Source organism: Oncorhynchus kisutch, linkage group LG17 (assembly GCF_002021735.2).
Source record: "Oncorhynchus kisutch isolate 150728-3 linkage group LG17, Okis_V2, whole genome shotgun sequence".
NCBI lineage: Eukaryota > Metazoa > Chordata > Actinopteri > Salmoniformes > Salmonidae > Oncorhynchus > Oncorhynchus kisutch.
Genome location: NC_034190.2, coordinates 54541945 through 54565841, shown reverse-complemented (window position 1 = coordinate 54565841; position 23897 = coordinate 54541945). Strand labels below are relative to the sequence as shown.

Sequence of the window (23897 nt, the reverse complement as noted above, 5' to 3'; positions counted from 1 at the left end):
TGCTTCTCAACTAGAGGACTTGATCGCCCTCTAGTGATGTTTGGTTATCATTACACCATTCTGGTTCTATGGCTTGTTGAAGCCAAGAATTGAAAACAAAAATTATTGTTTCATTATGAAGGGAAACTAATGAAACAGAGCAATATTCAGTTTGGATTCCGACCTATGGTCATTGGTGACCCTCATCCTTAAACTGAAAGAATCCTCCTCAACACAATCCCAGTGATGTACAACATTTATTTTTGTCAACGCAGGTACATAACTACAGATATTACAGATGTAAAAGCTGTGGTCATTTCTTTGGGTTGTAACATTCCGGCAAGCATATATTTGGACAAATAACATTGCTCTTTTATCTTTAGTTGTGAACAGTGCCTAGTATAGTGGTTCTGAGACTGCAGTATTTTGGCTTCATGTAATGGCATAGACAGAAAAGGCAAAAGGGTGGTTCTGACAGTAACATTGATGTCTCAGTTGGGGAAAGTAGGCTTTGATGATGGACCTCTAATGCTACTAAACATATTGACAATGCTTGACTGCTTATTTTTACCTTATTCTTTTTAAATTGCATTTCTAGTTCTGCTCTCTTTTCTTCATTGGAATTATGAACATGAAACTGAATAACAACATAGAAAACGTGTGAGTTAAAGTGCATTGGGGTTACATTCAAATGTATGTTTTTCTTCGGGTCTCATTCAGTGCCATGAAATTATAACTAGCAACTACTAAAGTCTGCATATTCTTTGAATGAATCTGATAATGTGCCTGAAAAGAGACAAACATTTGCAAGCAAGACTGCATTTACAGAAATGTTCCAAATTCTTAGCCCCATTACATACACTACCGTTCAAAAGTTTGGGGTCACTTAGAAATTGACACCAATCTCAATGTCAACAGTGAAGAGGCGACTCCAGGATGCTGGCCTTGTAGGCAGAGTTCCTCTGTCCAGTGTGTGTACTTTTGCCAACCTTAATATTCCATTTTTATTGGCCAGTCTGAGATAAGGCTTTATCTTTGCAACTCTGCCTAGAAGGCCAGCATCCTGGAGTCGCCTCTTCACTGTTGACGTTGAGACTGGTGTTTTGCGGGTACTATTTAATGTAGCTGCCAGTTGAGGACTTGTGAGGCGTCTGTTTCTCAAACCAGACACTCTAACGTACTTGTCCTTTTGCTCAGTTGTGCACCGGGGCTGTCCAATCCTCTTTCAATTCTGGTTAGAGACAGTTTGCGTTGTTCTGTGAAGGGAGTAGTACACATCATTGTACGAGACATTCAGTTTCTTGGCAATTTCTCGCATGGAATAGCCTTAATTTCTCAGAACAAGAATAGACTGACGAGTTTCAGAAGAAAGTTATTTGTTTCTGGCCATTTTGAGTCTGTAATCGAACCCATAAATGCTGATGCTCCAGATACTCAACTAGTCTAAAGAAGGCCAGTTTTATTGCCTCTTTAATCAGGACAACAGTTTTCAGCTTTGCAAAAGGATTTTCTAATGATCAACTAGCCTTTTAAAATTATAAACATGGATTAGCTAACACAACCATTGGAACACAGGTGTGATGGTTGCTGATAATGGCCCTCTGTACACCTATGTAGATATTCCATAAAAATAAATAAAAATCTGCAGTTTCCAGCTACAATAGTCATTTACAACATTAACAAAGTCTACACTGTATTTCTGATCAATTTGATGTTATTTTAAATGGACAAAAAAATGTGCTTTTCTTTCAAAAACAAGGACATCTCTAAGTGACCCCAAAATTTTTAACGGCAGTGTATATATTTAAGTTGAAGTCAATCATGCAATGTTGCTTGGTTTTATTTTCCTGTTCTGCCCACTATCTGTCAATCATCTATGGAATGGTTGAGGAATGTAATTTAGTTTGGTTCCTACTTGCCACAGTCATACACATCCTATCTAAAGCAACTATTCTGTTGTACATGCCATGCAGTTCATTTATTATTTTCGTGCAGTTTTTTTTTAAATTAAGAAATTGACTTGACATATTTAACAGACACCACCAGTAAGATATTATTGATGAAATCTCAAAAGTAGAAAGCCTACCTACTAGCTTGTGTCTCAGTTCTACAACTCCTCTTAAAAATCATGTCATGTGAATCTTGTCATCTCGCTCTGTCATCGTACGGTTAAATAAGAGTGTAGAACTGTACGTTGTGTATTACTCTGCAGAACTCATTTAAGGCATGCGTTTCCAGGAGTCAGCGCAGTGTTAAATAAGACCATACGCTTAAGAAGGGTTGTGCAGCTGCATCTACAGTATTCTCTATTTGTTTGCGATAATGTTTTCTACCAAGGACAACAGTACATAAACCACAGCACACAACCCATCAGCACATTAGTTTGGCTTTTAGAATTATACTGAATTTGCTGCAAAAATTCATGATTAAATCATATACTAATGCCACTGATTTAACTGAGCGCCATATTCAGAATGAAAACTATTAGCAACAATTCAATTCTAATAAAATCGTGTCATACTGGAATAAAACCAACAAGGCAGTGATCATTTTCGAAGGCTCAGCATAACCTAAACATACAGTAGGTGACTTGTACTGTAGGTATAGCCGACTGATGGGCTACTGTATTGACATATCTTCCAATATCCCCCCACATTTTTTGGTCCAGATAAATCACTGAGTGTTCAGAAAGCGCAGTAGATATGAATCTTTTAACTTAAAATCGGCTTCAGTTCACATGAAAAGCATCAACTCAAGCATTTGGGTGATTGGACACCCTATCTAAAACAACTCTGAATACCTCAATGGTCATACACATACAATCACACAAGACAGATTCAATTGGGCCATTTTTTGTTTGTGTAAGTTTCAGTGACAAGCGTTAACATATGCAATCTTCTTGATCCTCCCCTCATATCTCAATCCATCCCAGCTCATACTAGGGGCCAGTTATTCTGATCCTAGCCTACTTGAGAGGTGGCCAGATTCTGTCTCCATACCCCCCTGCCCCCTCACCGCTGAAGGAGAGGGGCGAGGGGCCGCCAGGGGTGTACAGGTCAGAGTCTGTGTCTGATTCACCCTCAGCAATGAAGGGTCTAACCCTGGCGCAGAGAGATGCCCCTGTTTCTGCAGCCACCCCATTGAAGAATGACGCCCCAAAGAAGTCCTCCTTGGCCTGGGAGATGCTGAACCCACTGAAGGAGCGCTCCAGCTCCTCGTGGTCCACTGATGGGATGGACAGGGACGTGTCACTCTCCGCGGTGGGCAGCGGGGCCACGTCTGGCTGACGCCTCTGCCTCCTGTTCCGCTTCCTGCCCTGGGAGGAGCCCTCCCGGCTACTGCTCCCTCCTGCCCCGGAGGATGAGCGCTCGTGGATGGGTGGGGGAGGGGGTGGCAGGCGGAACAGAGAGGGGGAGTGCTCTCCGCTGCCCCCCCCTATAGGTGAGGGGCTGTTGGCCACACTGCTGTTCCAGGCGGGCTGGCTGAGAGGGTGCTGCAGCTGGTGCTCCCAGGAGGTGCAGGGGCGGCTGCGGCTGCCGGAGGGCGTGCCCAAAGACCTGGGCTCCGGGGAGCACTTCTTCCTCTCCACGGAGCGGAGGACCTCGGCAGCGGAGCAGCTCTTCTCCTTCTTCTCCTCCACTTTCACCGTCTTTTCCTCCTCCTGCTTCTCCTCCTTGCAATCCTCGGGGCTAATGTAAGGGGGTGCAGGGTAGGCTTCCTTGGAGTTGAAATAGGCCTCTGTCTCAGAGCGCGGGATGCCCATGCGCTGTACGTATACGTTGACCAGGAAATCCAGCTTTCTGTCCATGGAGCCCACCTGCAGGAAGAGAGAGAGTCCCATAGAATCTCTGCATGTGTAGTGTAGCACGGCACTGCCCATAGACACTGATCTTAGGTCAGTTGGGCCTTTCACACCCAAACGGTTTGGGTTAGGATTTGGGGAGGGTAATCAGATTACAAACCACAAAGATGAACGGCTAAAAGCAATGGGTTAGAATCACCTGCTTTGGGGAGGGGAGGGTAATCTGATCCTAGATCCTAGATCAGATCACACACCACAGAGATGAATGGCTAAAAGCAATGGGTTAGAATCACCTGCTTTGGGGAGGGGAGGGTAATCTGATCCTAGATCCGATCACACACCACAGAGATGAATGGCTAAAAGCAGCAGGTTAGAATCACCTGCTTTGGGGAGGGGAGGGTAATCTGATCCTAGATCCTAGATCAGATCACACACCACAGAGATGAATGGCTAAAAGCAGCAGGTTAGAATCACCTGCTGGTTGTCGACAAACTGTGGCGATTCAACATGTTGCATTGTCAGGAAAATGAACACAAAATGATGGCCGATGTTCTGGTCAGAGGCAACAGGTGTCAGAACGGCCACGCCCTTGCTTCTAACTGTTCGTTGACACGGTGTGTTTCGTCTCAACGGGCATTTCTACCAAGAGCCGGGACTGTTTAGGACAGAGAGGCTGAGATAAGGTCAGAAGAACACATGGCTTACCCGTTTCTCCACTTTCATCATACGTCCCATCATGCTGGGGTCCACCTCCTCTTTCTCCCCGTCACCGCCACCTTTGGCACCTTTATCTGGAGGACCTTTACCAACAATCTGGTCCACTCTGGCATTTAGAGAAAGCGATAGAGGATAAAGCTATTGCTTTGATTCAGAGAGTCAAAGAGATGTGTTTTTAGCAAAAGGAAACATTATAGAGTAGACTAACTTCACAATTTAAATTACGTTTCCCCCTCTGGATTAGTGAAGCAGGTGTATAAAATTTGAAAGGTAAGACAAAACTAGAATCATTTTGGTGAAGTTAGAGATTGGTCTTTTTAGAGTGCATATGGAATTGTAGAATGATCATGTTCTTTGACGCTGAAAATGGTGAGTTCCAGGCCTCAACAATTCTTGATGGGAAAAAAACGACAACTATGAAAATGAGGAGACAACGTGGCATGCTTCACTATGTTTCAGGCTTCATTTCCACAGCTTCCTAACAGGGGAGCTCTCCCTCTTTCTCCGATACAAAAGCAGCCTTGTCAAACCCCTGTTGTGTAAGGCTACACGACTCAGCCCATTGCCTGTGCGTGTGCGTTATTGGCCTTTTCTTCAGAAAGAATGAGACACTGATTTCCAATGGAAATAACATATTGAAGGCCATGAAATGAGCAATTCAGCGACCATTTTAAACTTTTGAAAATGCCCTGCTGATTCACTTCTTGATGACATTCAGAATGAAAAGATCTATATAACTGTATTGCTATCACATGAATACTTAAACTGTCTCAAACAGGCTCTCATTTAGTCCGTATCATTATGAGATGAATACAGTAAGAGATTATAAAAGGTAGGGTCATACTTGCTCATGACAAGTCGTACAATACATTGTAATGGCATCATAAGGCATTTTGCCCGGATGCTTTAAGTAAAGTGTTACCACTATCACCATAAACTATGAGCAACATTTCCCCCACAACAATATCCACAAACGTTACGAAAGAAGAGCGTGAGAGATTGCTCAATCTACTACTTCTGTTTTTTTTTTGTGTGTGTCTTACTAGACTGCAAATCCACTCAGATGTCGACTGTCTAAAGACATGGTTCGGTCTATCGGGCTTTAGTTGGAGTGATACAATGAGCTGTCAAGTAGCCGGAGTTACAAAAGGGTTGTTATTCATCTAAATAAATACATTTGATGGCGCTTTACTAGAGCCCCAATTGATGTAAAGACGTGTAGCAGAGTGACCTAATACCGGTCATAACAGGACACAACCTACTACCCAATTATGGCACAATTTAGTGCCATATCTGTCATCGTTACAAATTAGGACAGGCATTTTATCATTCTTGTGGCTAATGCGCATTATGCAGCCTTTATGTCAGCATGACATACGAATTTCCTTACGTTCTACAGTCATTTGCATATAGTAAAAGTGCAGTCTAGTGACTTAACCTAGGACCTTCTGTAGACTTCTTATGGCGAGGAGGAGATTGGCCAGGAGGCCACACAATCATATCTACCCTGGCAAGGCACATAGAGAAGATGTGAGCGCAACGCAAAATGAAGCAACACATGGGAATCTGACCAAATACATGGACAAATAAGTCAACATATATTAGCTTCTCAAACACTTTGCAGCTACCATGGTTATTTATGTCAAACATAGATCTGTCACGAACCTCGCCGAAGATGGTGCCTCTTCCTGTTCGGGCGGGGCTCGGCGGTCATCGTCGCCGGCCTATTAGCTACCATGCTTATTTATGCCAAACATAGATCTAACATTTGTTACTTTCTCACAGCTGTGAGACTGGGTTGTCGAGAGAAATAAAGAACCACGTTAGCTATGAAATATCGGTTGTTGTTTTAACAGAAATTTACACAGGCCTACAGTTTCATTGTTGGAATAGATGTACATATGTGTTGGACATGTATCATCTAATCAAAACAAATGTGGTAGTTATTTGAGGGAGAGAAATATATGAAATCGACATTTCCCTTGACTTGTTAAATACTGTTCAAGTGAATTAAGTTGTTTCAAGCTATGAAACTTCACATAAATGTGTCCGTCATCGGGATACGTGCCAGAGGAAGGCATAGCACACATAGGGGTGGATGTTAGTTTAGTGATTATCACAACATGCATGTGTCCAGTGACACAACAAATATACTGTGACAAAACCGTGTCAAATCTATGCTCTACGTTTCTATCTGCAATAGTCCACCAGACTGAATAAGCCTGGACAATTAAGGCAGAGCTATTCAATTACGGTCCAAGAAGGGCAAAACATTTCTGGTTTCCCTCTTCAGAGTGGATGCGTTGCAACATCTTTTTCGATAGATAAACAACTGAAGCTTCTGTGCATGTGCAGGATTTGTACAGCTGCCTAGAGGATACACTGCCAAATTTCAATGCTGAATTGAGAATGGTGCTTGTTCAATTAAGTTAGATCAAAGCAGAATCCATGTCTGCATGATCACATAATTATTCATTAATATTCGACATAACAGAACTGAATATAATAGCATGTTACTGTAAGATGAAAAACACCACCTCATTTCTTGTGAGATTTTAGGATGATTCTTTTTCAAACATTTTGCGCAGCATGCCCCACTAGGCAATATACAGTATGTGCTTGGATTAAACACAGGTAGGCTACAGTTTGTTAAATTATTTCACTGTACATAATACAAAAACACTGGAGCTTAGGCCTGTATCATTCAAGAAAAATACCAAAATGCATATTCCCATGAAATTGATTGAGATCAAAGGGTTGGCATGCAGAAGCTGCATGGACATTTCACTGGTAAAACTGGAAGAATTATCATTCACAATTGACGGTGAGTAAAATGGAAAATATAAAGTGATGGGGAGGGTGAGCACACACATTTGTGCGTAAAGTAGAGGTAAAGAAACATATGTGCAGAACATAATGGGTGGGGGGGGGCGGAACGGGGCGGTTACCTTTGGTAGCACAGCCTTCCATTTTTTCCTTCTAATCAAGGACTAATTCAGACCTGGGACACGAGGTACGTAATGTCTCTGGCCAATCAATGACAATTATGTATCATTTAACTACCAGGCTAGAAATACTCCTCGCAGAACTTTGGCACTCCAGGGCTGGTAATTGAATTGCCGAGGTGAAGAGTGGCAGCTGTCAATGTGTGTCTACTGATGAAAAACCTGGTGGGTCTGTCGATGTTTGAGGTTCAAATAGTATAAAACATTTTTATTCTACCCCCCCTAAATAGTATTTTAGTTTACTTTCTAATACTTTGAGTGTTTATTGAGCAAACCTTCCGTGCCAGATGGGTGGGTTTGCACATTGATCCTATTGTGCCAGACATGCTCAAACAAACACAGCTAAGCTATTATTAAGAACAAAATAATGATCGAACACAAGTCTGTTTTGAGGTACAATAGATGTGAGCTATGCTGGGAAAGGGTGTGTGACAATCGGTGAATGGAAGAATGGGGGGGGTCTTGCCTGGACTGTAGTTGCTTAATCCGACTCAGCATGTCCAAGTGGCCTGCGGAGTACTGCTCTATCACATCCATCACGTCGTATGGCCGTAGGCTCTCCTTAAACCTCCTCTTTGACACCAGAAACCTCATGATGCTGAAGCAGACATTTAGGAAAAAGAAAACAGAAATATGTCTTTTTCAAAACAAAAGCAGCTGTTGACACACTTTAGTATGGTAATCATTCAGAAGAATAGAATCAGATTGTCTATCAAATGTATTAATCAAATTATACTGTGTGCATGTTCATAAACATGCCAACTGCCTTTAAAAATCAGAGGAACTAATTTCTAAAGTGCTAGTTTCTGCACAAGACACTGGGTTCTTCTGGTATGAAGTGAATATAAATCCTCTCTTACATTATTGCCCTAATTGTGACCTTCAACCCAGGAGATAAATCTTGAAGGAATTCACAGTTGCAGTTCTTATCATCCCCAACGTCCTCCCCGGGGAGGCAAGCCTCTATGGAGCAAAGACAAGGACACCACATCAACCACAATGTCAAAGCTTCAACCACCGGCTCCCATACATACTGTAACACCGTTATTGTGTCCAGATTAAGTCAAGCAAAGTTGGTGCATAGCCGTTAGCATCAACAGTGCAGTTCAGAGCTTCCAAGCCAGTGTGGAATGTTGGCACTGTTAGCATACCATAGCATTGGTGGAATTCAACGGTATTGATTTGTGAAACAACAACAAAAAGACTGAATGCAGGAATTGAGGGATCTACTACCGAACAGAGGCAGTTCAAGTCAAGAATGCTTTCTGATGAGGTCCCCTCCGTCCACCACCAATGACTCCACAGCCATGCATTACGTTACACTGCTAGCAAAACAGGCTCTCTAGTCATCTCAATAGAAATTTCAAGCTAACTAGGCTAACAATCAGGCTATTTAAGTCCTTTTGGTGTTGGTCTGTACTGTAGTGCATACTGATTACAGTACATGCTGGCCTATATTTGGATAGAGTACATTGTTAAAAGGGTTCAGGAAAAAATTAGGAGATTAAATTAAGGTTTCTTCATGCATGTTAAATCAGGAACAAGCTGACCGCACTGCTTTTAGAATGATTTACAAGTTACCTCTAGGTTATACTTGTTGGTAACACGTAACTTGAACCCTCTGTCATACAGGAAACTTAACTCTATGATAATTGACTTATGAGTTGTCATAAGCAGTCATAACAACTGTAGCATAGCAAGAATTCCTATGGACAGAGGATTTAAGTTGGCAAAGTTCAGCAAATTTGGACATGCATGGTTTCCAGGCGTACTGTCATTTGTAAACGTGTATATAAACAAATGCGCTGTGCTTTTGCTTCTTCCCTACAGCCAACCAATAAAACATAATTAGTTCTTACTTATTAACCCCTCAATTGCTGCAAAGAAAAGGAGAGGAGAGATATACAATAATGGCATAAACAAAATGAAAGGCATTTTATAAAACAATGCCAAAACAACACATGTGAACCCACGTATGGAATCCTCAGTAAATTCTCATGTATGGGTACAGTACATGAAGGAAATGTTAAGCCAATAAAAATCTTCACTATGACATTGTTTCAATGATGGGTCTATAGTATCATACAATGCATAGGCATAATGTGAAAAAAAGCGATGCAATCTAAGTGTTAAGATGTTAGTTACAACTTATCATTTGATTAAGCGACTGATGTAGAATGTTCTCATCATAAATATCAGTTAGCTAGTAAATACTAAGGCCAGGGCTGTATCTAACCTGGAGAACTCTTCAGTCCAAAGTCTTCATCCTGCATTTCAATCAGCACTTTAAACGTGCATGCCGCAGAGGAGAACAAACACAACTCATGAGGATCAGCTTGGTCATTCAATATATACAGTACCAGTCAAAAGTTTGGACACTCCGACTCATTCCAGGGTTTTTCTTTATTTTTCTAGAATAATAGTGAAGGCATCAAAACTATGAAATAACACATATGGAATCATGTAGTAGCCAAGAAAGTGTTAAACAAAGCAAAACATATTTTAGATTTGAGATTCTTCAAAGTAGCCACCAATTGCCTTGATGACAGCTTTGAACACTGTTGGCATTCTCTCAACCAGCTTCATGAGCTAGTCACCTGAAATGCATTTCAATTAACAGGTGTGCCTTGTTAAAAGTTCATTTGTGGAATTTCTTTCCTTATAAATGCGTTTGAGCCAATCACTTGCGTTGTGACAAGGTAGGGGTGGTATACAGTAGATAGCCCTATTTGGTAAAAGACTAAGTCCATATTATGGCAAGAACAGCTCAAATAAGCAAAGAGAAACAACAGTCCATCATTACTTGAAGACACGAAGGTCAGTCAATACAGAACATTTCAAGAACTTTGAAAGTTTCTTCAAGTGCAGTCGCAAAAACCATCAAGCTCTATGATGAAACTGGCTCTCATGAGGAAGACCCAGAGTTACATCTGCTGCAGAGGATAAGTTCATTTGAGTTAACTGCCCTTCAGATTGCAGCCCAAATAAATGCTTCAAGTAACAGACACATCTTGCCGTGAAATATTCCATTAAAGTGAGACACTGTCATTTCTTCAAACAATCATCTTTATTCAATATCGATTAATTATTGCAATAATGAAACCATCGACCCCACACTCCGAAGTGTGTTGCCGAGTGCTTAACTAATAACGAATAAACAGATGATATATAGGACCTAAAAATGCTTGGTCAGCGCTGGTTACAGTACTCCCATAAGCCACCTTGGTTATCTACACGGGATGCTGTTTTACCCCCAACCCGGCTTAGTTTCCCAGATGCCAGGAAGATGAGACAATGAGAGATTGTTATATACTCCTTCGCACGATCTCCATCTCGTGTCACACACACCACATAGTCTATGAAATTCCAACTTTAGGTTTTTAATCACCAAGTCATTGTCAGCTCAAGATATCGCTAGCAAAACCCATTTCCTTGACCATATGCCCAGACTAACAGCAGGAAGCTAGAGTGGAAACCATCTCTTTACAGAAACACAGAATTAAACAGAATAGAAACATCTTCCTATTTGTTAAGTATTAATTGCTAACTATTAATATCAAACAAATTAGGTAAATACGCAATTTTTCTATCACAATCGCAACAGGAGACTACGTGATTCAATGTCGAATTGCTGCTAAGAAACCACCAATAATAAGAAAAGACTTGCTTGGGACAAGAAACGTGAACAATGGACATTAGACAATCGGTCCTTTGGTCTGATTAGTCCAAATTTGAGATGTTTGGTTCCAACAAGCAGTGTCTTTGTGAGACGCAGAGTCGGTGAACGGATGATCTCCGCATGTGTGGTTCACACCGTGAAGCATGGAGGAGGTGGTATGAGGGTGTGGGAGTGCTTGGCTGGTAAAACTGTCAGGGATTTATTTAGAATTCAAGGCACACTTAACCAGCATGGCTACCACAGCATTCTCCAGCGATACGACATCCCATCATCTGGTTTGTGCTTAGTGGGACTATCATTTGTTTTTCAACAGGACAATTACCCAACATACCTCCAGGCATGTAAGGGCTATTTGACCAAGAAGGAGAGTGATGGAGTGCTGCATCAGATGACCTGGACTTCACAATCACCGGACCTGAACCAATTGAGATGGTTTAGGATGAGTTGGATCGCAGAGCGAAGGAAAAGTGGCCAAAAAGTGTTCAGCATATGTGGAAACTCCAAGACTGTTGGAAGAGCATTCCAGGTGAAGCTGGTTGAGAGAATGCCAAGAGTGTGCAAACATGTCATCAAGGCAAAGGGTGGCTACTTAGAATAATCTAAAATATATTTTGATTTGTTTAACACTTTTTCGTTTACTACATTATTCCAAATATATCATTTAATAGTTTTCGTCTTCATTATTATTCTACAATGTAGAAAATAGTAAAAATAAAGAAAATCCCTCGAATGAGTAGGTGTCCACACTTTTGACTGGTAATATACACACATATATATATACACATATACATACACATATACATATACATATATATATATATATACACATATGTGTATGTGTACGTACACACATATATACATATATACATATATATATATATATATACATATGTGTATGTGTACGTACACACACACACACACACACACACACACACACACATATATACATATACATATATACACATATATATATACATATACACACACACACACACACACATATAAAATATATATATATATATTTATAAAAACATATATTTATAAAAACATATATATATATATATACAGTGCCTTGCGAAAGTATTCGGCCCCCTTGAACTTTGCGACCTTTTGCCACATTTCAGGCTTCAAACATAAAGATATAAAACTGTATTTTTTTGTGAAGAATCAACAACAAGTGGGACACAATCATGAAGTGGAACGACATTTATTGGATATTTCAAACTTTAACAAATCAAAAACAGAAAAATTGGGCGTGCAAAATTATTCAGCCCCTTTACTTTCAGTGCAGCAAACTCTCTCTGAATGATCCAATGTTGACCTAAATGACTAATGATGACAAATACAATCCATCTGTGTGTAATCAAGTCTCCGTATAAATGCACCTGCACTGTGATAGTCTCAGAGGTCCGTTAAAAGCGCAGAGAGCATTATGAAGAACAAGGAACACACCAGGCAGGTCCGAGATACTGTTTGTGAAGAAGTTTAAAGCTGGATTTGGATACAAAAAGATTTCCCAAGCTTTAAACATCCCAAGGAGCACTGTGCAAGCGATAATATTGAAATGGAAGGAGTATCAGACCACTGCAAATCTACCAAGACCTGGCCGTCCCTCTAAACTTTCAGCTCATACAAGGAGAAGACTGATCAGAGATGCAGCCAAGAGGCCCATGATCACTCTGGATGAACTGCAGAGATTTACAGCTGAGGTGGGAGACTCTGTCCATAGGGCAGCAAACAGTCGTATATTGTACAAATCTGGCCTTTATGGAAGAGTGGCAAGAAGAAGGCCATTTCTTAAAGATATCCATAAAAAGTGTCGTTTAAAGTTTGCCACAAGCCACCTGGGAGACACACCAAACATGTGGAAGAAGGTGCTCTGGTCAGATGAAACCAAAATTGAACTTTTTGGCAACAATTCAAAACGTTATGTTTGGCGTAAAAGCAACACAGCTCATCACCCTGAACACACCATCCCCACTGTCAAACATGGTGGTGGCAGCATCATGGTTTGGGCCTGCTTTTCTTCAGCAGGGACAGGGAAGATGGTTAAAATTGATGGGAAGATGGATGGAGCCAAATACAGGACCATTCTGGAAGAAAACCTGATGGAGTCTGCAAAAGACCTGAGACTGGGACGGAGATTTGTCTTCCAACAAGACAATGATCCAAAACATAAAGCAAAATCTACAATGGAATGGTTCAAAAATAAACATATCCAGGTGTTAGAATGGCCAAGTCAAAGTCCAGACCTGAATCCAATCGAGAATCTGTGGAAAGAACTGAAAACTGCTGTTCACAAATGCTCTCCATCCAACCTCACTGAGCTCGAGCTGTTTTGCAAGGAGGAATGGGAAAAAATGTCAGTCTCTCGATGTGCAAAACTGATAGAGACATACCCCAAGCGACTTACAGCTGTAATCGCAGCAAAAGGTGGCGCTACAAAGTATTAACTTAAGGGGGCTGAATAATTTTGCACGCCCAATTCTTCAGTTTTTGATTTGTTAAAAAAGTTTGAAATATCCAATAAATGTCGTTCCACTTCATGATTGTGTCCCACTTGTTGTTGATTCTTCACAAAAAAATACAGTTTTATATCTTTATGTTTGAAGCCTGAAATGTGGCAAAAGGTCGCAAAGTTCAAGGGGGCCGAACACATTCGCAAGGCACTGTATATATATAAAACATACTTTTATGTATATATATATATATAATATATATATATGTGTATGTGGACACCTCTTCAAATTAGTGGATTCAGCTAGTTCAGCCACACCTGATGCTGACAGGTGTATAAAATAAAGCACACAGTCATGCAATCTCCACAGCCAAACATTGACAGTAGAATGGCCTTACTGAAGAGCTCACTGACTTTCAACGCGGCAGTTGGTCAAATTTCTGCCCTGCTAGAGCAGCCCAAGGTCAACTGTAAGTGCTGTTATATTGTGAAGTGGAAATGTCTAGGAGCATCAATGGCTCAGCAGCGAAGTGGTAGGCCACACAAGTTCAAAGAACGAGATAGGCGAGTGCTGAAGCAAGTAAAAATCATCTGTCCTCGGTTGCAACACTCACTACAGAGTTCCAAACTGCTACTGGAAGCAACGTCAGCAAAGTAACTGTTCATCAGGAGCCAAGTGTCGGCCTGAGTGGTGTGAAAAGTTAGACGAGTCCCTGTAATTCTTCATTTTTTATAAATTGAAAGTTATGTCAGAAGGCTAGAGGTTTTTTTCTAGGTGTGAAGATATTTCAACAAGTCCAGGCGATAACATCGCTACACTAATAACAGGAGCAATGTTTCCAAGTTTCGAAACCATACCCAACCATATTTGGTATAGTGTCACCATAAAATTAGAATTGAGGAAGTGTGATTTTAATCATTACGATATTCTTCTGATCCGCAGCAGACATCCTAAATTTTCTAGCTCTTCTTCAGATGAGCTAAACAGTGAACTTGCACTTGAGATGTGTTTTAAGGCTGAAAAAGTGAACTTTCCAAAGGTTTAGGTCAGTTGAATACTGCTGTGCCATCTAGTACATATACATATGAGATGAGTAATGTAGGGTATGTAAACATTATATTAAGTGGCATTGTTTAAAGTGGCTAGTGATACATTTTTTACATCAACTTTCATCAATTTCCATTATTAAAGTGGCTGGAGTTGAGTCAGTATGTTGGCAGCAGCCACTCAATGTTAGTGGTGGCTGTTTAACAGTCTGATGGCCTTGAGATAGAAGCTTTTTTTTCAGTCTCTCGGTCTCAAGCATACCACTGTAGTGTCGTCCGCAAACTTGATGATTGGGTTGGAGGCGTGCATGGCCACGCAGTCGTGGGGGAACAGGGAGTACAGGAGAGGGCTCAGAATGCACCCTTGTGTTGCCCCAGTGTTGAGGATCAGCGGGGTGGAGATGTTGTCACCTACCCTCACCACCTGGGGGCGGCCCGTGAGGAAGTCCAGTAGCCAGTTGCACAGGGCGGGGTCGAGACCCAGGGTCGAGTTTGGAGGGTACTATGGTGTTAAATGCTGAGCTGTAGTCGATGAACAGCATTCTCACATAGGTATTCCTCTTGTCCAGATGGGTTAGGGCAGTGTGCAGTGTGGTTGCGATTGAGTCGTCTGTTGGGGCGGTAAGCAAATTGGAGTGGGTCTAGGGTGTTACATACACCAAGTTGACTGTGCCTTTAAACAGCTTGGAAAATTCCAGACAATTATGTCATGGCTATTTAACATCATTTAAGTCAATTGGAGGTGTACCTGTGGATGTATTTCAAGGCCTACCTTCAAACTCAGTGCCTCTGCTTGACATCCTGGGAAAATCAAAAGAAATCAGCCAATCAACCTCAGAAAAAGAATTGTAGACCTCCACGAGTCTGGTTCATCCTTGGGAGCAATTTCCAAACGCCTGAAGGTACCAACATCATCTATACAAACAATAGTACGCAAGTATAAACACTACGGGACCATGCAGCCGTCATACCGCCCAGGAAGGAGACGTGCTCTGTCTCCTAGAGATGAGCGTACTTTGGTGCGGAAAGTGCAAATCAATCCCAGAACAATAGCAAAGGACCTTGTTTCCTCCAGCATCTTCACAGGTACAAAGGTATCTATATCCACAGTAAAACGAGTCCTATATCAACATAACCTGAAAGGCCGCTCAGCAAGGAAGAAGCCACTGCTCCAAAACCGCCATAAAAAAGCCAGACTACAGTTTGCAACTGCAAATGGGAAAAAAATATGGTACTTTTTGGAGAAATGTCCTCTGGTCTGATGAAACAAAAATAGAACTGTTTGGCCATAATGATAATGCAAGCCGAAGAACACCATCCCAACCATGAAGCACGGGGGTGGCAGCATCATGTTGTGGGGGTGCTTTGCTGCAGGAGGGACTGGTGCACTTCACAAAATAGATAGCATCATGAAGAGGGGAAACTACGTGGATATATTGAAGCAACATCTCAAGACATCAGTCAGGAAGTTAAAGCTTGGGTCTTCCAAATGGACAATGACCCCAAGCATACTTCCAAAGTTGTGGCAAAATGGCTTAAGGACAACAATGTCAAGGTATTGGAGTGACGTCACAAAGCCCTGACCTCAATCCTATAGAAAATGTGTGCGTAGAACTGAAAAAGTATGTGCGAGCAAGGAGGCCGACAAACATGACTCAGTTACACCAGCTGTCAGGCGGAATGGGCCAAAATTCACCCAACTTATTGTGGGAATCTTGTGGAAGGCTATCCGAAATGTTTGACCCAAGTTAAACAATTTAAAGGCAATGCTACCAAATACTAATTGAGTGTATGTAAACTTCTGACCCACTGGGAATGTGATGAAAGAAATAAAAGCTTAAATAAATCATTCTCTCTACTATTATTCTGACATTTCACATTCTTAAAATAAAGTGGTGATCCTAACTGACCGAAGACAGGGAATTTTTACTAGGATGAAATGTCAGGAATTGTGAAAAACAGTTTAAATGTATTTGGCTAAGGTGTATGTAAACTTCAGACTTCAACTGTATACATAGGCTATGCACAGCACTTCATTCAATTTATCAAATAATTTATTGTTTTCTTCCTCAAACCGTGATCAACACCTGTCAAACGCAGACATTTCTCTCAAAACACAGGGATGTTGATTCGCACGGGGATAGTATTGCCAGAGGACATTAGAGTTTGCCAAAAAACAGTAGGTTATTCTGGCTGGAAATGTAAAAAATTAAGACATGACAGATTCGGACAGGACTAAAATTACAGATGGTGTTTGTGCTCGTTCACATACTTACATTACCCGCCCACCCCCAGTAAATCAAACCCTGTTTAAATAAGGCTTAAGATGTTTGGTGTAATATTTCTCATGTGAAAAACATTGCATGAAAACAAGTAGTCTCTCATTGAATGACAACAATCACTTCATTGAAGAATCCTGTCCATAGTTCCCACTTCTAGGAGTAGTATCGTTGACCAACCACCAACGAACGGGCATTGACATTGGCAACCTTACTCGCAACCTTACTCTGCATCCCATCTGCATTGTCTGACTGCAACATTAGTGCATCTTCCAGACACTAGACCGTAATTAAAGATGCATGCTGGGATCTTAAGCACTTACTGAATGAATTGAAATTAGTAAACTATCACACGAATTGCAACAAGTAACATATCATACAAAATGGATGACGTAGTACACAATTGTGCACAATTTTCAGGGAACCATTTTTGGCTTGTGAGCACTACTTTCAAAACTACTGGCTGAAATTATACAAAAGTTCTGGAGTATCACTTTGATGAAGTGCCATTGGCACATCCCTTAAAGACTACAGTTGGCACGCTGGGTGACAGCTGGCATGGGGCCACAGAGTAAAACGTCCTTGCACATCCTCTGAACTCCAAGTTGAGGACATACAGTAGAGCTAACGACAACAAACAGAAGGTTGTCCAGTAGATAACTATAGTCAAACAGAATGCTAGTCAGATAGATAGTCAAACTGATGTCTAGCTCGGGAGGTAGCTAGTGAACCTGAAAGCTGTACAGGTAAATACAATAGTAGTTCAACAGAATGCTAGCCAGGTATACAGTAGCTAGTCAAACAGATTGCTAGTCCGATACCGTAGATAGAAAACAGTATGCCTCTCAGGCAGATAGCCAAAGTCAAAATGCTAGTCAAGTAGCTAGAATGCTTGCCAGGTAGACAAAGATAAGCAAATTGGTATTCCATTAGATGTCTAATCAAACAGAATGCTATAATGCTATATTGTAGACAACTATTTTTACAGAATAGTATTCAGTTAGATGGCTAGTCAAACAGAGGGATTCCCAAACTCATTCCACGTTTCGTTTTTTGCCCTAGCACTACACAGCTGATTCAAATAATCAAAGCTGGATGAGGAGTTGGTTATTTGAATCAGCTGTGTAGTGCTAGGGGGGAAAAAAAACATGCACCCAGGGGAGGGCCCCAGGACCGAGTTTAGGAAACCCTGATGTAGACAACTAGTTTTACAGAATAGTATTCAGTTAGATGAATAGTCAAACAGAAATGCTAGTCATGTAGACAACTAGTTTCACAGAATGTATTTAGGTACATGTCTAGTCAAACAGAATGGTAGGCAGGTAGTAGCTTGTCCAACAGAACGCTAGCGCTTGTCAAAGAATGTTAGCAAATAAAATTCACAGGTTCACTTGCTCACAATGGTTAAACACATTCATTGGACGATTGATCTAGGGGTTAGGCCTAATTAGCTAGGCAGATAGCGTATTTTCAAATATAATACTGGTCAAGAAGATAGCTTATTATCTTCTTGACTTGCATTATATTTGAAAATATGTTGTCAAGATAATAAGCTATTTGACTATATATTTTCTTGCCTAGCATTATATTTGGTATCTGCCAAGCTAATTAGGTCCAACTCCTTGGACTATCATCCGAAGAATGTGTTATACCATTGTGAGCATATGCACTGTTTTCTTTGTCTTTTGCATATCTGGCAGTGTACTGTACTGCATAGCCTACTTTGCAACAGTGTAATGTCTATATAGAAATATTACAATATTGTTATTATCTAAAGAAGATAAGCTAATCACACAGAATGCTAGTCATATAACCAGTGGTGCAGATTTAGAATCTTCTCACCCTCTGAGTTTTGGCGCGAGGTGCTGCCCCTGGCACGGAAAGCATGCATGGCCCCTTGGGCCCGGTCAGCGAAGCTCCAGCTCGGCCCTCCCTCTGCCCCGTCTTCAGGCCCAGGGGACTGGGACCTCCCTGTGGCCCCAGCCATCTTGGAAGGACTAGGATGCACCTTGTCCTTTAGGCTAGGCTTCCGGCTACAGGGACCCGTGAAGGAAATACAGAACGGCGTAAGAGGGAGATAGATATGTATGGATGATGCATCTTTTGCTGTGATGTAAGGATAATCCATGTGGGTTTGAGTTCCCATGGTGATATGACTCATGTGCATACTGTGCAGTATAAGAGCAATATAGGGCTGTGTCGAACAAGAGTTACTTTAGACATATTGTCTAGGCTGTGTTCACTATGTCTAGTTCAAGTATCATATGGGTAGCGAAACTAAAATAGCTTGGCAGTGTCAATGTGTCAACAAGCAGTTAATTAATCAAGAATACATTTTAGTCAACTTTAGTAATGATGTGGGCTTGACTATGTTGGCTATTCTCACTCATAACTATAGCATGTTAACATGGAGCCACTTACTGTATATCTATACCTGCTTATACATAAAGTAGTAATGTGATGCGAGCATAGTGTGATGTCTGAGATATGTGTGCGATTAAAGGTCTTACCTCTTACTGTAACTTAAAATGAGGCAATGTCCTACAGCGGAAGGAGCCTTTTCCGTGTGCACATAGTCGAGCATTCGTCAGGCAAGCAGCAGAAGCAACAAGCAAGCATGCATGGGAAGCACAGTGATAGGCCTCAAAAAGAAAAAGGGTTGTCATCTCTATGCAAAAAGTAATCAGGTCATGCAGACAGGGTTAACCATCATGTCTCCCACTGTACTGTATGTGGGAATCATTTCAAAGGAAATGCTTGTTAGATACCAACGTAAAAGGCATGTTGTTTTCTTGCTTTTCAACAAACGTTGTCAAAGGGATGACTAAGCAAAAAGCCAACAAGCGGGGAAAAAAACTGCGTAAGAGAAACAACAAATCAGTGCTCTGTCACAAAAAACTAAGACGTACATCTGTATTTTCTAGGAAGCTGTTCAGGTAAATGTGCAGAAAATATTCTGTTTTTTACTTCAAAGAAAAAGTGAATGTCTATATGCTATGTGGATAATTTAATGTTACATTTGACTGATTCTCAATAGCTGAGGGGGATTAAAAAGAGTCAGCTAGTCATGTGCTTCATCTACTCAGCTGAACATGTGTCAAAAGTGGGAAAATATAAGAACAGATAGGAAAGTAAGGACAGGTATATAGAGACTTAAATACTTGCAGTGAAGATGTTAGTATCTGTGCAACAGTACCTATAGGTTCTCGGGCAGCACCCACAAAGCATGTCGTCTTTGTGTGAATGGTCAATACTGGACATTGGAGAGCGAGATAGTGGAATGGTGGGCAGTAGAGGAGACACAAAAGATAACAGTGATGGAGGAATTAAGTGCATCTGAAAAAGGAAGTGGCTGGCCTTGTAATGGTCAGTAAGAGGATGATATGATGCAAGAATGAGCAATGGTAGAAGATGAGGAATGGTTGAAGACTTAGAACATATTCTAAGTACTTTGATTAATCAGAAAATAATGGGAGAAAAAAAAAACTGTTTGGAATGATATGACGAATCGGTTATCATTTTATAACAGTGGGGCCTTACACAATAACACAGACCAAAATACTGCATTATTAATGCAAGACCAGGAAAACAGGAAAATAAACGTACTTAATAAAACTAAGAACTTGTAATGGTAAAGCGAGCGTTGAGCCTTTTCCTTTCCAATGATGTTTACACGTTTAGGTTGCACCTTGCATCACATACCGTAAATGTAACACCCTCTACTTGTTTCCAATAGGATTTGTATTTATTTGTTCAAGGAACAGAAACAGAACCTGGAACAAAAGTGATCCATACCGTTCTGGAAAATAAACATTGCAAGAATATTTTTTTTGTTCCACAAAAAAAACGCAACAAAGCGCCTATGCAAAGCCCTCTGTCAATCAGAAACAGTAGGCAGAAATATCAGCATTGGCTGTTAAATGTAATCGTTCTACAAATCGCAAAGCCATGGCCTTACAGTGACCCATTATGAAATTCATATATGTTACTGGGTCACTAAGGCCATGTTCTCTATGCCGGCGGGGTTATTAACACATTTCAAATGTTGATCTTGGGAAAGGACCTAGAATTGTGGATAAAAGCTTAATGTTGGCAGTGAGGGCAAAGTGAGCTTAGCTAGGGCAGTGGTTCCCAAACTGTCAGGGGCGCGGGGGTCCCCACCCCCTCAAAGAAATATATCTATAAATAGATAGATAGATCAAAAATATATATAGAGTACCAGTCAAAAGTTTGTACACACCTACTCATTCATGGGTTTTTCTTTATTTGTACTATTTTCTACATTGCAGAATAATAGTGAAGACATCAAAACTATGAAGTAACACATATGGAATCATGTAGTAACCAAAAAACAAATCAAATTCTTCAAAGTTAGTCACCCTTTACCTTGATGACAGCTTTGCACACTCTTGGCATTCTCTCAACCAGCTTCATGATGAATGCTTTTCCAACAGTCTTGAAGGAGTTCCCACACATGTTGAGCACTTGTTGGCTACTTTTACTTCACTCCGTGGTCCAACACATCCCAAACCATCTCAATTGGGTTGAGGTCAGGTGATTATGGAGGCCAGGTCATCTGATGCAGCACTCCATTACTCTCCTTCTTGGTCAAATAGCCCTTACGCAGCCTGGAGGTGTGTTTGGGTCACTGTCCTGTTGAAATACAAATGATAGTCCCACTAAGCACAAACCAGATGGGATGGCCTATCGCTGGAGAATGCTGTGGTAGCCATGATGGTTAAGTGTGCCTTGAATTCTAAATAAATCATGACAATGTCACCAGCAAAGCACCACCTCCTCCATGCTTCATGTTGGAAACCACACATGCGGAGATCCTCCGTTCACCTACTCTGCGTTTCACAAAGACACGGCGGTTGGAACCAAAAATCTCAAATATGGACTAATCAGACCAAAGGACAGATTTCCACTGGTCTATGTCCATTTCTTGTGTTTCTTGGTCCAAGAAAATCTCTTCTTCTTATTGGTGATTCACACAGTCTCTTCTGAACAAATGATGTTGAGATGTGTCTGTTACTTGAACTCCGTGAAGCATTTATTTTTGGGCTGCAATATGAGGTGCAGTTAACTCTATTGAACCTCTGCAGCAGAGGTAACTCTGGGTCTTCCTTTCCTGTGGCGGTCCTCATGAGAGCCAGTTTCATCATAGTGCTTGATGGTTTTTGCAATTGCACTTTAAGAAACTTTCAAAGTTCTTGAAATGTTCTGGATTGACTGACCTTCATGTCTGAAAGTAATGATTGACTGTCGTTTCTCTTTGCTTATTTGAGCTGTTCTTAACATAATATGGACTTGGTCTTTTACCAAATAGGGCTATCTTCTGTATTCTACTCCTACCTTGTCACAATGCAAGTGATTGGCTCAAACACATTTAGAAGGAAAGAAATTCCACAAATTAACAAGACACACCTGTTAATTGAAATGCATTCCAGGTGACAAGCTCATGAAGCTTGGTTGAGAGAATGCCAACAATGTTCAAAGCTGTCATCAAGGTAAAGGGTGGCTTCTCTGAAGAACCTCCACTATAAAAAAAAAACATTTATTTGTTTAACACTTTTTTGATTACTACATGATTCCATTGGTGTTATTTCATTGTATTAAAAATAGTAATAATTTCATTGTAGTAAAAATAAAATAAAAATCATTGAATGAGTAGGTGTCCAAACTTTTGACTGGTACGGTAGATTGATTTAAGGAACTCATCCTGCTTTCAAATTAATCTTGAAGGTTGTAATAGAATGAACAAGGTACAATTTCGAAATTGGGTTGTGCACCATCAGTTATCCTCTTCTCGTGTCAGCCATTGCCTACCTTAGAAAGCGACTGTATATATAACTTGTCAGGAATGTCCAGATCAACTAGCCCAAGTCAGGTAACTTTTTTCGCAATTTTTTTTTTTTGCCCATAGATGTTTTTGTAAGGTTTGAGTCATTCAAATATCTCATGAATACACATTAGACACTGCAAGAAAATGAGCTTCAAAACTGCAACACTTTCTCTGCACCCCATGGCAAAACGTGTAGAATTACAGGAAAATAAGCTTTGAACCTGCACATTTAAACCTGCACATGTGTGAACAGTTTGTGTCACGAACGGTGCCTGTGCGCATAGAAATAGATGGGGGGGTTCCCAATGCTGGAAGGGGGGCCTGAATAAGAAAGTGTGGGAACCCCTGAGCTAGGGCACTGTGGGTAAATGTAAGGCCACTGTTCTTGAAGGAGGATCTTATCAAAAAGGTACATCCATATCTGACACACATTGTAAAAAAACAAGACTCATCAAAACCTCAGTCCTTTCTGCCCCGGGACACACACACACACTCCCTCAAGAAGAGTGCCTCAGCAGCTTTGAGCAGAATTGAAGTAAAAGCCAAAAGGGGGTAGAAGAAGTGTGTGGTAAAACAACAAAGGCTGGTTGAATAACAGACCTGGGGGAGGCTTCTGTCTGAGAGTCCTTCCTTTGTTTCCAGACAAATGAAAAAGACACACACACAGAGACACACACACATGCATTTCCGTGACAAATCCCAACAGGCAGCATTATTTTGGTTATTAAAGTCAGAGAGGTTAGGACAAGGGTGAATATCTGAAAAAGTCAACAGCAGTAGCTATATGTCATTAAGATCATCAGGACTTAGCATTTGGGTAAGCAAGCACCTGTCAAGTAGCAAGGGGAAAAAAGAGAAACAGAGTTGTCAAGGCACTGACTTAATTGGGTGATTAGCAGTAAGTTACTGCAGCCCTGAGACACCACGAGACTATGAATTCAGGTGAGATTCTCCAAAAAGAAAGAATTCTCCATTCACATAATCCTCCTCCTCCTACTGTATATTCAGACCTGCTGAAGGATTTGGCCTTCAGATTCCTCAGGAGGTCCAGTTGATTGAGGGGGGGTATGAGTCTGGAGAGAGAAG

At 41.0% G+C, this 23897-nt stretch overlaps 1 protein-coding gene across 3 annotated transcripts in view; it reads right to left on the bottom strand.

Annotated features, from left to right (window-relative positions):
- Window positions 1–217: 217 nt before the first annotated feature.
- LOC109907915 (potassium voltage-gated channel subfamily KQT member 2) overlaps window positions 218–23897 on the bottom strand; it is a 44140-nt gene continuing 20460 nt past the window's right edge. The window contains exons 9-16 of one of the 3 annotated variants that reach the window (XM_020506213.2): window positions 23822–23884; window positions 23412–23441; window positions 18809–18999; window positions 9740–9787; window positions 8364–8466; window positions 7970–8101; window positions 4487–4604; window positions 218–3796 (exon numbers count right to left, since the gene is read on the bottom strand). In XM_020506213.2, the coding sequence (XP_020361802.1) occupies window positions 2945–3796; window positions 4487–4604; window positions 7970–8101; window positions 8364–8466; window positions 9740–9787; window positions 18809–18999; window positions 23412–23441; window positions 23822–23884 (1537 nt within the window). In that variant the 3' untranslated portion in view covers window positions 218–2944. Of the gene's footprint in view, window positions 3797–4486; window positions 4605–7969; window positions 8102–8363; window positions 8467–9739; window positions 9788–18808; window positions 20220–23411; window positions 23442–23821; window positions 23885–23897 lie in introns of those variants that run through there. The other 2 variants (XM_020506214.2, XM_031794100.1) reach the window with 2 other exon arrangements.